The sequence below is a fragment of the Carettochelys insculpta genome, chromosome 3 (assembly GCF_033958435.1).
Source record: "Carettochelys insculpta isolate YL-2023 chromosome 3, ASM3395843v1, whole genome shotgun sequence".
In the NCBI taxonomy this organism is placed as follows: Eukaryota; Metazoa; Chordata; order Testudines; family Carettochelyidae; genus Carettochelys; species Carettochelys insculpta.
Genome location: NC_134139.1, coordinates 205,389,543 through 205,405,249, shown reverse-complemented (window position 1 = coordinate 205,405,249; position 15,707 = coordinate 205,389,543). Strand labels below are relative to the sequence as shown.

General features: G+C 43.8%; 1 protein-coding gene across 6 annotated transcripts in view; it reads right to left on the bottom strand.

The window, feature by feature from the left end:
- MSRA (methionine sulfoxide reductase A) overlaps positions 1-15,707 on the bottom strand; it is a 461,942-nt gene that overhangs the window by 233,777 nt on the left and 212,458 nt on the right. For all 6 annotated transcript variants that reach the window (XM_074991478.1, XM_074991476.1, XM_074991475.1 and 3 more), the window contains one exon: positions 490-609. In XM_074991478.1, coding sequence (XP_074847579.1) covers positions 490-609 — 120 coding nt within the window. The remainder of the gene's footprint in view (positions 1-489; positions 610-15,707) is intronic.

Genomic DNA, 15,707 nt, shown 5'->3' with positions numbered 1-15,707 from the left:
ATTTGAATATCCGGCAACCTCCCTGTCCCGGGGCTGAACGAGTTTACTACATATGGAAGTTATTCTCAGGTAATAAACCAGAAGTATTAACTAAAAGTAAAATTACCAAATCACAACCCCAAATAACTTAACTGCTCGATGAAACATATCCTTGAAGGCAGAGAAGACAAAAGATTTGGGGATCTCAGAAGAAGATTCTGAAAATACATCATGACCCACATCCTCAGAATTTTGTGAAATCTTGACTCAGAATGATGCTTGGTGGGCTAAAAAAAATCAACAAAATTCAATACTGGCCTTGATTCTAGGGGATGATGGTTGCTTGTAAATATCATAATTATATTAACATGTATAACAGTAGAGTATAAATTAGTATTTATTATGGGCTGTATGCTGAGAGTTTCTGATCACCCTCCAGTCCCACTAAAATAGATTGTAATCTCACAGGATCAGGTCCAGGAACTGTGAAAGTAAAGGAAACAGACCTACCTGAACAAACCTCTTCATAGGTGGGATTTGGAGTATGCCCTCCTGCATAGCCCACTTGAGTGGAGTAGACGCCTCTCTGTGTCCAAAACTTTCTCTCTGCTCCCCAGAAACATCCCATACCTGCATAATGTGTCAAGTACACAACAAGATGTTAAATATTAAATCAGTCATCTGCATGTTAATTAAGACTGTATGAGAAACGACTGATACAACTGGCACCTGATGGTCAAATGCCCACCATGATTAGCTATGCATTTATGATTCTGGGCAAATCCATTCCCCTTTTTCATGAAGCAAGCACAGCCAAAACTTCTGATTCATCTGAATAGCAGCATGCTACAGATAGCAAAAGTTACACTAACCTCTAAGATTTTTGAAGATGCACCTTTTAATGGCGTGAATCCCCACCCACCCAAAAAAACATTGCTTAAATGATAATTGAACATATTTCTATAGCAGCATTTTCCTTTACTTGATTAGCAAGCTGTCAAAACACATTAATTTGTATTAATGGCAAACATTTATTTAATGTTCTGCTTCTTGGCACATACAATCTTTAAAGGTGGAAGAGTAATAATTAACTAAATTATAGATCATAGAGAAGAAAAAATCTCCTAGGCTTAGTTAATTTATGCATGCAGATATCTGATGTGAAAGCAAAAATCAGGTATTCATTCATCCATATTGCCAGCTATCAAAAGAGGCCAGATTCTCGGCTGATGTAACATGGGCAAAATTCAGTGGAGGTACATAATTTATACCACCTGAAAAGGCGACTAAGTTAGGACTGATTTGCATATGCATGTCAATTTTTGTACTCACATTTTCAGCTAGTGCAATCTCTTGCATGGAATTATACATGTCTTCTTTAAAAATATGACCCTAAACCTAAACTAATGTTAGTTTCCATGAAAAGCTGCTCCCATTACCTCATTCTACGGCAGGCGCAGCCCAGATCTGGCCCACCAAGCATTTTAATCCAACCCATGTCTGGTCCTTACAGCTTTGGAGAGGGGAGAGCTTCCACGGCTGCCCCCACCTCCCAGCAAAATCTTTCAGCTCCTATTGGCCAGAAACAGGCCATTGTGTTAGGTCTCAGAGATTTTGGTGGAGTGGGATGCAGCTGGGAAGCCCATTCCTCACTCCCTCCTCAGAGAGCCAAATGGAACAGCCAGTGGGCTGGGGCTGCTGCAGCAAGAAACCCTGCCCAAGAGTGCTGCTGGCCAGAAGCTGCTTAAGCCAGTGCCTCCCATTAGTCAGAGTAGGAGGGAGGGTGTATGAAAAGGGTGGGAGTGCAGAGGTGTGTATGGGCAGGGGAGCAGGAGTGGTCAAAGAGTGTGGGCTCTGGCTCATGACGTACATGGCTCCCTATGCCCCTGGACACCATTTCAACTGCTCTAATTGGCCAGAATTCTGGCCAATCAAAGTAGTGGTATGAAGCCTCTAGGCTCTGCTGCCAAGGCTGCTGCTGCTCCCCACATCTTCCTCCTACTGGGGGAACAGCAGTGAGTGGCAACGGAGCCCAGAACCACTTCCTGACTCCCGGACCTCATCCTCCAGCCGAGCCCACGTTCTGGACCCAGCCCTGGCTTGCCTAATCCAACCCACCAGGCTCCAAACCCTTCACCCTGACACCTGCTGGACGCAAGAGATGGGAGCCCTAAGCCTTGGGGTCTGGATCCAGGCAAGCTGTGGGCTGGGGGTTCCCCACCCCGGATATGGACACACTCATGTCTTCACTTTGCAGATGCAAAAACATACACGCCTGCTGTGCACAATCTAACACCTGAACACACACTCCAATGGTCCAAAATCTGCATCTTCAAGAGTTACAGAGTTAGGGGCCACAAAACCCATTGGGACCTCTCAAACACAGAGTGCTTTCCAGCCTTGTATACAACTTTCTGTATGCAAAAAGGAAACTGCCCCTCAAAAGAATCCAGGCCCTTAACATCCAGAATTGTCACTATTCTGGGTGGCGTCTGGTGACTTTTTTGAAGCAATGGTCATAGTCCAGGGTTGTCTGCATAGTGTCCCTTTCTGGATCCTTTGTTTTGACTCTATGGCCTGCCCGCCCCGCCCCCACCCCAGCTTTTTCATTCTTGTTCCCCATAATAAGAACATGAGAACGGCCATTACTGGGTCAGACCCAGTATCCCATCTGCTGACAATGGCCAGTGCCAGATGCCCCAGAGGGGGTGGACCGAAGACAATGATAAAGTGACTTGCCTCCTGCCATCCATCTCTAGCCTTTGACAAACAGAGTCCATGGGCACCACTCTTACACGCTGGCAAATCGCCTTTCATTGACCTAACCTCCACGAATTTATCGAGCTCTTCTTAATCTCTTAATAATCTGTTGTTTTCTGGGCCAAGTAGCCTCCTACCATACCTGAGGAGGTGGGCCTCTGGTTGTTCTGGTGAACTCTGTCCATTGCCCCATTTATAAAATAGACCAGCTTTTTCATATGCAGTAAATCCTCACACCCACGAAAACAAATAGGCAATATACAGCAAAGCAGTGTTAAGCTATTGTACAGCCTATTAATACATTCTACAGCTGATGCTCTCTCCACTACTGTGTTAACATGTTCTGTGTGGTGGGGGGGAGGGGCAGGAGTGTCATAAAGTGATATTCTTCTAATAAAAGAAAAATACTTATCTACCAGACAACAGGAATTTTGAAATAAATAAATCTCTGCCTGGTGGGACTTACTATGTATACTGTGAACAGTTACTAGCACAATGCGGTCCTGATCTTACGGCGGCTCTGAATGGCATGCTGAAATGTTGTAGATTTACACTGTTTTTTGCCATGCACTGAATCATTCATAGATCTGTCCAGAGTTCAGGAATGCTGATGTTATTCAAACAGAAGCCAATGACTTTGTGCTGTTAATTAATTATTTTAAGTCAACTCTTGATGTTTTTAATCATTTGATATCATTTTGATGAACAACAATACAGAAATTTGTGCAAGGAGCATTGGAAGGAAGTACCTTTAATGGAAATTTGATTGTAGAACCACTAATGTGACTTCCACCCAACCACAAAGTACCTTATTGATCCCCACACCTGATCAGTTGAACTGCAGCATCAGAAATGGGCAGATAGCACAGATACATCTGGAGTAAAAATACTAGAGAAAATATTTCAATACTCCAGAAAAGCATAATTCGTACATAGCTGGATTTGCAGCAGAGCCTGTGAGAATTAAAGGTATTTGTAATCTTTGCAATCACCGATTTAACAGAAACAATTCTAGCAATAGTCTTGAATTTCAAAAGATACTTTGGAACTATACACTTCTGAACTTCACAATCAAACTGATTGAACTTTGAACCTTTTAAGGCTCTTCTATTAAAAATAACATTAATCACACACTTTGAATGAATGTCAATGCTTAAATTCCTTTTTAGGATTCTGCTGCCACTTTCCTAAGCTGTACTTTTACGATTTATATCATTTGAACAACTCCTTAATTAACCTGTAGCTTTGCATTTAACAGCTGGGCATGGATACCTCTATACTAGAGAGTTTTGTCAAGAAAATTCACAGCACGCCCACACACAAAATGTGTTTTTTCAACGGTTTGTCGACAAAACTTGGCACTTCTGCCAACAGTGTTCTGCCTCTCCGTGATGGGGAATAATGCCTTTGTTGACAATTTATGTCAACAAAAAAGCAAGGTAGATGCTCTAGGGGCCCTCTGTCGACAGACAGGGATTCCATTTCATCTGGCAGCCCTGTTTGCTGAGCTGCTGGTTCGCTGTTTTGTCAACAGAGCAGCCAGGCAGTCTACTTGCTCTCTGTCGACACAGAAGATTGTTCTTACAATCCACTGTTGTGTGTGCACATGAGCTGTCAACAGAACTTCTTCTGGAAGATCTCTTCCGAAAATAACTCCTATCGATGCAGCACTGTAGTGCAGAAGTAGCCCATGTGTTTTCTGTGAGGAACAGGAGTCACTGGCAAGATTGTGCAGTATATTAGAGAACTAGTTTTAAAAAGGATACCTCAAAGCAAGCAGTTGCTCATTAAGGTGGATGAAAATCTATCAGTGTAAAACCAGAACAACTATACCTTATTCTTCTCTTCTTTAATAGTTTTTGAAATATTACATGCAGATTAGACAAAAGATATAAACTGAACAGTACAACTTTGTGAAGAATTGATTTTTCGTTTCTTAAGTCAAACTGAAAAGTTGGAGGGGCAGGGAAGATACCTGTTTTGGCTTGATCAAAATCTGTTTTCATGGACAGCAAAATACTGGGTATTTTAACTGCTTTTTAGATGAAAAGCAAATGACTCCCGACACCCAGTCCTGTGACTAATACACCAGGTCTATCTGTTATCCAATCACATGCTAATTTTGGGTCCACATCTCTACAATGCTGAGGGAGCACCACATCTCACAAGATCTCGTCTTTGCAAGGTATGCTCACCAGGGCAGCAGTGCTGATTTCACATGTCTGTAACATACATATTCATGATACTATCTAAACAAATCAAACTCCTTTTTTCTTCATTAAATGTGCATGTGATTTCAGTTGGGACTGATGTTTTCACTAGAACATGCATATGTGAAAGGCGTTTTCATTTGATTCTTTAAATTTTAATGCAGCTTTCCCTTTTCTGATTTCTTCGTGCCCCTTTCTTTTAGTTTTATCCGCCTCTTGTGAGAACAAGATACAGTTATTTCAGCTCTGGCTGCCAGCACTACACACAAACGTGCATGGACACCCCATCCCTCCCAACAGTTTAGTAAGATAAACACAGAGCAGAGGATTCATTCTCTCACCCTCTGGGGAATTAATGCCTTATTTCAGAGGCATGCCAGATCTTTGCTGGCCTGCAGCCTGAAATCCCTATGCTAACCTCAAAAGGCACTTTTGCATAAGGCAGATGATGAAGCTTTATCAACACTGCTAAGACATCAGTGCTTCACTACAGAAGATGGAACTACAAAGGAGACACATCCTACTCATCTTCCTGTTGGCAGAGTTTAAATGTCTGAATGGGAGCAACATCGGAAGAAGGTTTTCGTTTTAAAATATGCATTTGGGAAGATAGGATGTTATGGCATGCTGAAGGGGTGCTGGGCAGAGAATACAGAAAATCTCTTCTCCTCTCCAAACCCTGCTCAAGCTGCAGGGCAGGCTTTACACAAGAAACTACTAAGAAGGGAGACCAGCTCCTTCAGGAAGGTGAGAACTGCCATATTGGATCAGACCAATAGTCCATTTAGCCCTAGATTTTGTCTCCACCACTCACCTGTGCCAGAGCTTCAGTGGACAGGTACAAAACAGGGCAATTCTCAAGAAAGCCACCCATCAGTCAGCCACAGATTGGGAGGTGACCTGAGTATGGCATTGCATTCCTGACCATCTCGGCTAATAGCCATTGAGAGATTTATCCTCCCACTAGTGGACCTACCCTGTGCCGGCCCACTGACAAAAACCTAACTTGGGATGATCCTGCTGGCCAGCTGAAATGCTGCAGTACACGGCCAACTCTCAGTGGAGGTGCTGACGATGTCTATACGGTGTAGTTGTAAAGGGCAACCAGCAGTACATCCCCCGGGTTCACCTCCAGGAATCCTGCCCAGGCTAAGAGGACTCCTGGAGCAGAGGATGCATCTCCTGGTATCCCTACTCCCCCCTAGCAGTGTTAGCTAGGGCTGGATTTGGCCCAACATTTGACTTTGTTTATTTGACCCTGCATTTGACAATTATTGAGTTATGTTTACAAAATATCCCATGTTTTCAAATGCCTTCAAGAACCCTAAGAATCACTCATTTGCCTTAATGCTAATTTTCCTTTTTCAGTTGGAGAGGGTAAAATGAACTGTGCATTACACTTTTAATGGAATAATGCCAGATGACTACTCGGCTACCAAAATTCCAACTGCACAAGATTGTTCACTTTGCAATTATAGACACTGATCAGTAATGCAGCTGGTACAGCATGGTTACCATGGCCTACCCAACAAGTGATGTTGCTCTGTGATGAGCTGAAGATGTCCTTGTATATGTAGTGTCCTTAATTACTGGGCTCTTTTTAAGTATATGTAATTTCAAAGATTCTGGGGTCTGGAGAGCTCAATTATGTTCTCTGTAGGCATGTAGAAGCCCTCTGGTTTCACTGAGACCTTCATACGCTTATACAAGAGCAACACTGGAACTTAGTCTCATTATTAAAGTGTCCACTTCATTAAACACGTCCACATTCCCACGCACCTGTACAGCACTTACTAAGGGCCTGAGCCTTGATCAACTGAAGTCAATGAAACTGAGATCAGAACCTAAAATTTCCAAAATCCTTTCCTGATATGCACCAAGACCAATGTAAAAATCTGAGATTGGTTGTTCCTAAATCGCAGTTAGGAATCTGGAAGGACTCTCCCCAGACTACTGCAATCTGGAAAGAACCCTGGGGACACTATATGCAGAATTTTCATTTAGGAGAGTTAATGCTATCCACCATGGTTTCAGACAAAGTTGTATTACTAATGCACTATGTTGACCTAAGGCAACCACAGAGCCTAAAAAAATGTTCGAGACCACTGGAAAACAAACAGCTAGTAAATGGATGGGGGGAACATAAAAGAATAAATATAGGGCACCAGCTCCATTGAAGGAAATAAAACTCCCGATGACAGATGGCATTAAGCAGATGATCATGCTACCAAAATGTTAGCTATAATGCTACAACAGGGCTTGATAGATATGTTGAACAGCTTGCCTGGGGCAAGTAAAACAAAGCCCTCAGCAAGAAATTTAAAATGCAGTTTGCTTAACAGAGCAAGTAAAGAGGAATTTCTTGGCTCATCATTTTGCCAAAATGCACTCTGCTCACAGAGATGTTTGGGGGTTATGCTTTTTTCCATAGAAGTAGTAGGAGCTTCATGTTCATTTAAATTAACAAATACCAATGAAATGTAGCAGTTTACCAGCACAGCAGATGCAGAAATTTGAAATATATATTATAGCTGCATGGTGGATTATGATGAGTGGAAAAGTATGAGCAGGGTGTGATGATAGAAAAAGGGGATATGGCTGCTGAGAAAACTGTCTTAGTTTTTACTAAGATAAATATGTGCAATTTGCCATAAGGAGAAGTAAGTAGAAAGAGAGAAGGAGAAATCACTGCAGTGGAGAGTTCCACCAAAATAGGATAAACAGGGATGTTTTTATTTTATCCAACAAGCTCAAAATGTGTGTTCAAAAATTATGAATGGCATGCAGTTCTTTAAGATTGTGACAAATCTGTGGCTATGTAGGCACATCTCAGCTGTGTCTACATGTGCACGCTACTTCGAAGTAGCGGCACTAACTTCGAAATAGCGCCCGTCACGGCTACACATGTCGGGCGCTATTTCGAAGTTAACTTCGACGTTAGGCGGCGAGACGTCGAAGTCGCTAACCTCATGAGGGGATCGGAATAGCGCCCTACTTCGACGTTCAACGTCGAAGTAGGGACCGTGTAGACGATCCGCATCCCGCAACGTCGAAATTGTGGGGTCCTCCATGGCAGCCATCAGCTGGGGGGTTGAGAGACGCTGTCTCTCCAGCCCCTGCAGGGCTCTATGGTCACCGTGGGCAGCAGCCCTTAGCCCAGGGCTTCTGGCTGCTGCTGCTGCAGCGGGGGATTCATGCTGCATGCACAGGGTCTGCAACTCGTTGTCGGCTCTGTGTATCTTGTGCTGTTTAGTGCAAGTGTGTCTGGGAGGGGCCCTTTAAGGGAGCGGCTGGCTGTTGAGTCCGCCCTGTGACCCTGTCTGCAGCTGTGCCTGGCACCCTTATTTCGATGTGTGCTACTGTGGCGTGTAGACATTCCCTCGCAGCGCCTATTTCGATGTGGTGCTGCGCAACGTCGATGTTGAACATCGACGTTGCCAGCCCTGGAGGACGTGTAGACGTTATTCATCGAAATAGGCTACTTCGATGTAGGCTTCACATGTAGACGTAGCCCTCATTTGTTACCACAGCACATATCATAGTCACACAGAACCGCATATTGACAGGAATTCAGAATCTTTTGTTTCAAAGGCAGTTCTGATCCTATCCAGCGGAGAGGAGTGCCAACATTCCCATAGGCTACATGCAGAACACCCGGGGGGCAAGGGTGTCCCAGCCAATACAGGACAGATGGTTGCCCTGAGTCAGGCAGTGGCTGCCCTATGGGTGCTGCCACCCAGCTGGGTGGTGGGGGTGGGTTCCCTGCCTGCAGGGGGCAGATGTGGCTCCTGGCTGCCCCATGCCTTAGGGCAGCAGGAACCAGCTGCAGCCCTGTGGGCAACCTCCACATGCCGGTGCTCCTCCCAGCTTCCAGAACCACAGGGAGCTGGGAAAGGTGATACCACATGGGTCCGGTTCCCTGCTCCTGTGAGCAGCAGGGAGTCCAGAGCCAGGTGCAGCAGGGCTGGTCAGTTTTCTGGCTTCTCCAAGCCATGGGGACCTGGTAACCAGGCGGCAGCTGGGCTCTTGTGCTCCTGGTTCCCAGCAGCTGCACAAATATGGGGCAATTAGCCCCTTTGTTAAAATAAAATGGGATGCCAGAAAGGCATCTCAAGTACGGGGCTATCCCACCCAAAACAGGACAGATGATCACCCAAGCCATGCACATCCTCACAGATCTGTGAGTTTATTAAAATATGAAATGATCTTACTGTTAAAGAGAGCTTCCTACTCTGTACCTCAATATTGCCACTCCACCTCTCAGGCAAATGAATAGATAAGCCTTACAGGCTAAAGTCAGCAAACTTGGACTCTGATGGAGCAAGTGGTCAACAAAATTCCAGAGACAAGGATCTACAACTGAGAACATCGTGTTTCCAAGTCACATATGTTTAACGCATAGGACTGTTTGCAAAAGCCCCTGTGCTGAGCTCAACAGTTGTAACGGGACGTGAGAAGTGTACCTAGAATCCAAGCCACCAAAACCAACACCAGGAATTTCATGCAGATGTGAATAGGAAGCAATACAACTTCTAGAAAACAGGAGTCATTTAGAATGTTCATAGCAGAAACTATTTAAGACTAGAGAGTCTGAGCCATTGTCTTAGCAGAAGAAGGGAGAGCTGTGGACAAACAAGGGTCACACAGAAACTAAAGGTCACTCAATTAAAGTAAAAGACAGAAGGTTTAAAACAAGAACAACAAAGAACATCTTCATCCAATGCACAGTCAACCTGTCGAACTCATTGCCATGGGGTGTTGTGAAGGCCAAAACTACAGATGTGTTCAGAAAAGAAAGAGATAAATTCATGAGAGATAGGCCCATCAATGGCTATTAGCTGGGACAGTCAGGGACACAACCCCATGCTCTGAGTTTCCAGAAACCTCTGACATCCAGAAACGGAGACTGGATGACTGGGTGTGGATCACTCAGTAATTGCTCTGTTCTTTTCATTCTTTCTAAACCATTTGGCACTGGTCAATGTCAGAAGACAGCCTGGCTCCAAAATGTGCACTGATAGGGGAATGTACCACAAGAAGAAAGCAGTGAAAGAGCTGTATGGTGTTAAGGCATCAAATTTCCTTCCTCCCTATAAAAAAGCAAAACACCTGGAGGAGGAGATTCATTTTTAGATCATCCTCGGTCATTCCGCACACTTTAAGAGTCTGCATCTCAGCTGGAACTGGTTGTACATACTGAATATGAGATGTCATCTGGAATGTGTAATCCTTCTGAAGCCATTGAAACTGCATGTTTCATTTAACTAATCTGTTTAGTAAAAGCAATGCCTTAGCCTTGTCACTTGAAGATCTCCATAATTTATCAGTAACCTTAGGGCTTTTGAATTACACAGAAGCAAAATAAAACATATTCTACAACCATCAAGGCACAGCACCACAAATATTATTTGTCATAGACAAAACAAGAAGCATTTTTAGGGCTACGCTCAAGAAAATAATACATTACTGCAAAGAAAAGAAATCCTATATTTTCTTTCTAATTATCTCCCAGCTAAATTAACTCTAAATTAAGCATCATAAATATATGCATTGGAAGCAGGCTCACAGTATTTATTTTATTTATATCTTTAGATATAAATAATAACAATGCCCGTACAAAAAGCTCTAGGCACCCTAACAATTAATTAAATTTACAATCATAAATGATAACCACCCAGCAGCAAAAAATAACCCTACACAAGGAACGAATTGACTCGGTGAGCTCATAAATCAAAGCAGCAAACAGCCACTTTAGCTTCTCCCCTTCCCAACGTCCACAGGCACAGTCCTTCAACCCTTCTTCAATAAATCCCTGTCCAATCAATAGCTTTTACAGTGGGCCTAAATGATCATGTTCAAACTACTTTGGACCAAGGAGTTCATATCTGAAATACAGAACTTCCAAGAGTGAATTGCTCATCGGTTAGTAGCCAACAGCTGTTTGGCAGCTTCTCAGTGGAAATGTGAAAAACTTTCCTTGAGAATGGAGGAATAACTGAAATTTAAAAAAAAAAAAAAAAAAAAAAAAAAAGGAGAAAACTTTTCTGTAAAAGTCAATGCAGCAAAACGTATGGGCACTGTCTACACTAGCCCTGTTCTTCAAAGGGGGCATGGTAAACAGCCTGAGCAGAGAATACTAATGAAATGGTGCGATGAATATGCAGCACTTCGTTAGGCTAATTCTCCCTGTGGCAGCTTCGAAGTTGCAAACTTCAAAGTGCCAGCATGCTGTGTAGCTGCAGGCACTTACAAGTTCCTGCACAAATTTTGGGGAGTAAGGGCACTTTGAAATTGCACAGGTACTTCCAAGTGCCCATGGCTACACAGCATGCTGGCACTTTGAAGTGTGCAACTTTGAAGTTGCCATGGAGCAAATTAGCCTAATGAGCCACTGCATATTAATCACAGCACGTCATTAGTATTCTCTGCTCAGGCTGATTACCATGCCCCTTTCAAAGAAGGGGCTAGTGTAGACACAGCCATGGAATAGTTATTTGAATACCATTTTTCCTACACTCTGTGCACTCACCCACAAAGAAGTGGCATTTGACCATTTAAAACCATTAATAACCACAACAGTTACAGGGGAAAGGCAGAAAGAATATCTCCAAAAACTATAGGGACCGGATGATGGAAGGAAACTCACCTTCTATCTTGGTAATAACCTTCCCTGCCAATGAACTAGACTATGTCACTGCACAAAATAACAAAATGGGATAAACTTATTTTGTAATTGTTAATACAGATTGAACCTGTACCAGCTTCAGCACCCTCAGGACCTGACTGGTGCCAAACCAGAGAATTTGCTGAAGGAGGTCAATACTGTCTAGCAGTGTTACCAACACTTCTGCTGCTTTATGAGCTCTTAAAAGACATTTAAAGGTCAATTAGAGCTACATAACAGCACAGAACACAGAGTCAGGACTGGTGGCTGTAAACAAACTTTATGGGACTTCTGGAAACTTAACCACCCTGAGGATAAGTGGGCATTGGGCTAACTGTAATCATGGTGAACCAGGGATGTTGCCAGACCAGAGATGTTCAACCTGTACAGTATTTTTGGTTCTTGGTACTTATGGAATGTGTGTCATAATGGTTTATAACATTTGCTTATTATATTTTCTAAATAAACAGTTATTAGAGAAATACAGCAGTCCCTCAGCACCTATATACAGGAGCCCCATACGTAGGAATGGCCGTCGGCACTATTTACGTTCCATGGAAGTGAATGCCATAAAAGGCCCTCATCAGCTATTGCAAAAAATAGTGTGTGTTGGATGTTGGAATTGGTGGATCTGTAATAATTTATCGTTTATCCTATTGCCCCTTTGATAGCCTACTCGCAACCCTGTGCTTTACACTCCCACCCTGGGCTTGGTGCACAGACTACTTTCACAGAAGCCTGGGAGTCTCCTAGCTCTCCCTGGCTATGTCTACACGTGCACGCTACATCGAAATAGAGGATAATGTCTACACGTCCTCCAGAGCTGGTGCCGTCGACATTCAACGTCGACGTCGGGCAGCACCACATTGAAATAGGCGCTGCGAGGGAACGTCTACACGCCAAAGTAGCACACATCGAAATAAGGGTGCCAGGAACAGCTGCAGACAGGGTCACAGGGCGGACTCAACAGCAAGCCGCTCCCTTAAAGGGCCCCTCCCAGACACACTTGCACTAAACAGCACAAGATCCACAGAGCCAACAACTAGTTGCAGACCCTGTGCATGCAGCATGGATCCCCAGTTGCAGCAGCAGCAGCCAGAAGCCCTGGGCTAAGGGCTGCTGCACACGGTGACCATAGAGCCCCGCAGGGGCTGGAGAGAGAGCGTCTCTCAACCCCTCAGCTGATAGCCACCATGGAGGACCCTGCTATTTCGATGTTGCGGGACGCGGATCGTCTACACGTGCCCTACTTCGACGTTCAACTTCGAAGTAGGGCGCTATTCCCATCCCCTCATGGGGTTAGCGACTTCGACGTCTCACCGCCTAACGTCAAGTTAACTTCGAAATAGCGCCCAACACGTGTAGCCATGACGGGCGCTATTTTGAAGTTGGCGCCGCTACTTCAAAGTAGTGTGCACGTGTAGACACGGCTCCTATGACAAAAAAGTGGGGAGGGAATAGGTATGACTTCTTCCTCCCCTCTACACCATTAGCATATCCCTCTGTGTGCCATGCAGGTCAATCTCTTGACTCTCATACAGAATTCTTTACTTGCCTCTGAGAATCTTTATTACTCATCTATGAAGCACTCTGTTCTGGATATCTTTTTCCAGAGGGGAAAACAGAGTATAACACAGCATTCTGTCTAAACCCTTTCTCACCACAGTCCTCAGGAATTCAGCACATTTTAGTTTGTGGACCCAACGCCAGCTGAGGCCAGCACTGTCCACACTGCTGCTGGTGGTGCACCGATACTAATCATTTTCTGAGTTAACACAGAACCAACAGCCATTAACCTCAAGGCAACTAGTGCAGTTTATCCTGTGCCTGAGCTGCACCAGAATGACCACTGAAATGGAAGGAAAATTAGCATGGCATGGCCAGGGTGCCCTGGGTGACTGCTTTTTATAGACGCTTCTAGTTCATTGCTTACCATGAAAGGGGTTAAGTACAATTCTTTCACAATAATTTGCACAGAAAAGCCCTCTTGCAATACACAGTTAATGAGGGTTACGCCATACACTCTATATGCTATAGCCTATATTTTCAATGCCTCACAGATTTTTTTAGCCTTTGGACCCTCAGCAACCTTAATTCGTTAATGCTAAAAGGAGTCAGATTGCTAACTAGATTATTATAACCACAGATGGGCCTGGACCAAATGTCTACATACATAGTCACTTCATGTTTTTGCTTAGCTAACTAATGGACTAAATGGATAAGGAGAGCCTGACCCTGTGTACTAAATTGCTTTCCAGCACTGTTCCCGGACAATAGTACTTGCAAACGTTTGCTACCTGGACACTGATAAACATCTTTCACAGAAGTATTTGCCATAACAGAATCCCCCAGTTGTTTTTAAGATGTAATTTTAAGTATCCTGTGACTAACATTACATAATATTTATATGGTGCCTTCCATCCCGAACTGCTTCATGGACTCTGGCAATGGAGCATAAACAAAGGGTACTTAACTGCAACTATAGTTTCTTAAGAGATACCTCTCAGCACTCAATTAGAGGGTAGGCGTTATGAGCTACAGCTACAAAAGGGTTTTGGTGCCTAATGTTGAAGATCCCTAAACTCTCTCAGCAGCACAATTTCTGCTGTAAGTTTCCTAAGCACCTGAAATTTTCTGCCTCTCTACATGCACAGTGCAGCTTTACTCTTGACATCAACCTCCTGCCTAAACCCCAGTGCAAGACACAACCATGACTGGCTCTGATCCCATTCAAAATCTGACCAAAGTCATTGAAGCAGGGAAACTAGGTCCCCCACCCCTGAGGCAGGTGCCCTATCCACAAGACTACAGAGTAATTGTGGTGCTTGCCCTGGCCCAATTACACTTTAATTATTTATCCCCTGTGGAACTGCTTCAAAAGGAGAGACTGAGAACACCCCTGCTTTAGAACATCCCAGTGGCTAGAAAACTCTCCTGAGAGAAGAGTGATCCTGGTTCAATTCCTCCCCTTCCCCAAGCAGGCAAAGAAGTTTCTGAACATGGTCTCCCAGATCCCATGCGAGTGCTCCAGTCACTGAGCTAAAACTTATAAGGTTGGGTCTCTTTCTACTCCAGCCATTTGCCAAGGAATTAGGAAGGCACCAAGCCCATTCTTACAATGGACAACTTAGGTGCCTTAAACTGCCTGATTGCACGAGTGGGACTCCCAAGTGGAGATGGACACCTCTGTGCAGCCCAAACTTCAGCACCAAACTTCCTCCGAGACCGTACCTCTCTCATTGGCATCTCTCTTGGCTATGTCAGGCAGTTCCATGCCTGGCAAGCTGGGTTTTGGAGATCGCTATTCTTAGGCATCTCTCGCTCCCCATTCATTGTATTGGGTATATCGGCTCCTCATCCCAGCTTCATGAATCCCAGTATTGTTCAAGTGATTTTCTAGGTGACTGAAACATAGGTTTTGCCACACTGAATATGGCAACACCCAAGTCTCTTTGTGGATCTGGACCTATGGGCCCATGATTCAGGCCCAGATTCTGAAGTCTTATGAGATCAGGATCTGTTTCACCATATAAAAATAGAGTTCTAGTTCTATGGGACATGTTTACACTAGACTTTTTAACCTGGAGTTACAACACATACTGTTTGAGAACATCTTAGATTTTGATGTCAAGATATTTACTTTATATTTTTGACATGCAATGTTTACAATTTGTGTTTTAACAGTTGTAAATGTTTAACGTAGTAAATCTTTGGTAATTGCCTAGGGAGGTTGTAGAATGCCCATCATTGGAGACATTTTAGACCAGGGTAGACAAACATCTATCAAGGATGATCTAGATGGCATCTAGTCATGCCATGAGGGTAGGGGACAGGACTCGATGACCTCTCGAGGTCCCTTCCAGTTCTAGTGTTCTATGATTCTGTGATCTCATCATTGATTCTCACTAAATAATTATTGTCCAACCCCCTCTAGTGTCATCCCTTCCCCATATTTTCCTACAGTTGTGAACAAATAAATGGATATAAATTGGGAATAATGCTTCAAAACAACCATTGATCATATCCACTGGAATTATAAAAAATTTAACATTAAATTCTGCCAAGTCAAACTATAATGGTTAATGCACATTTAT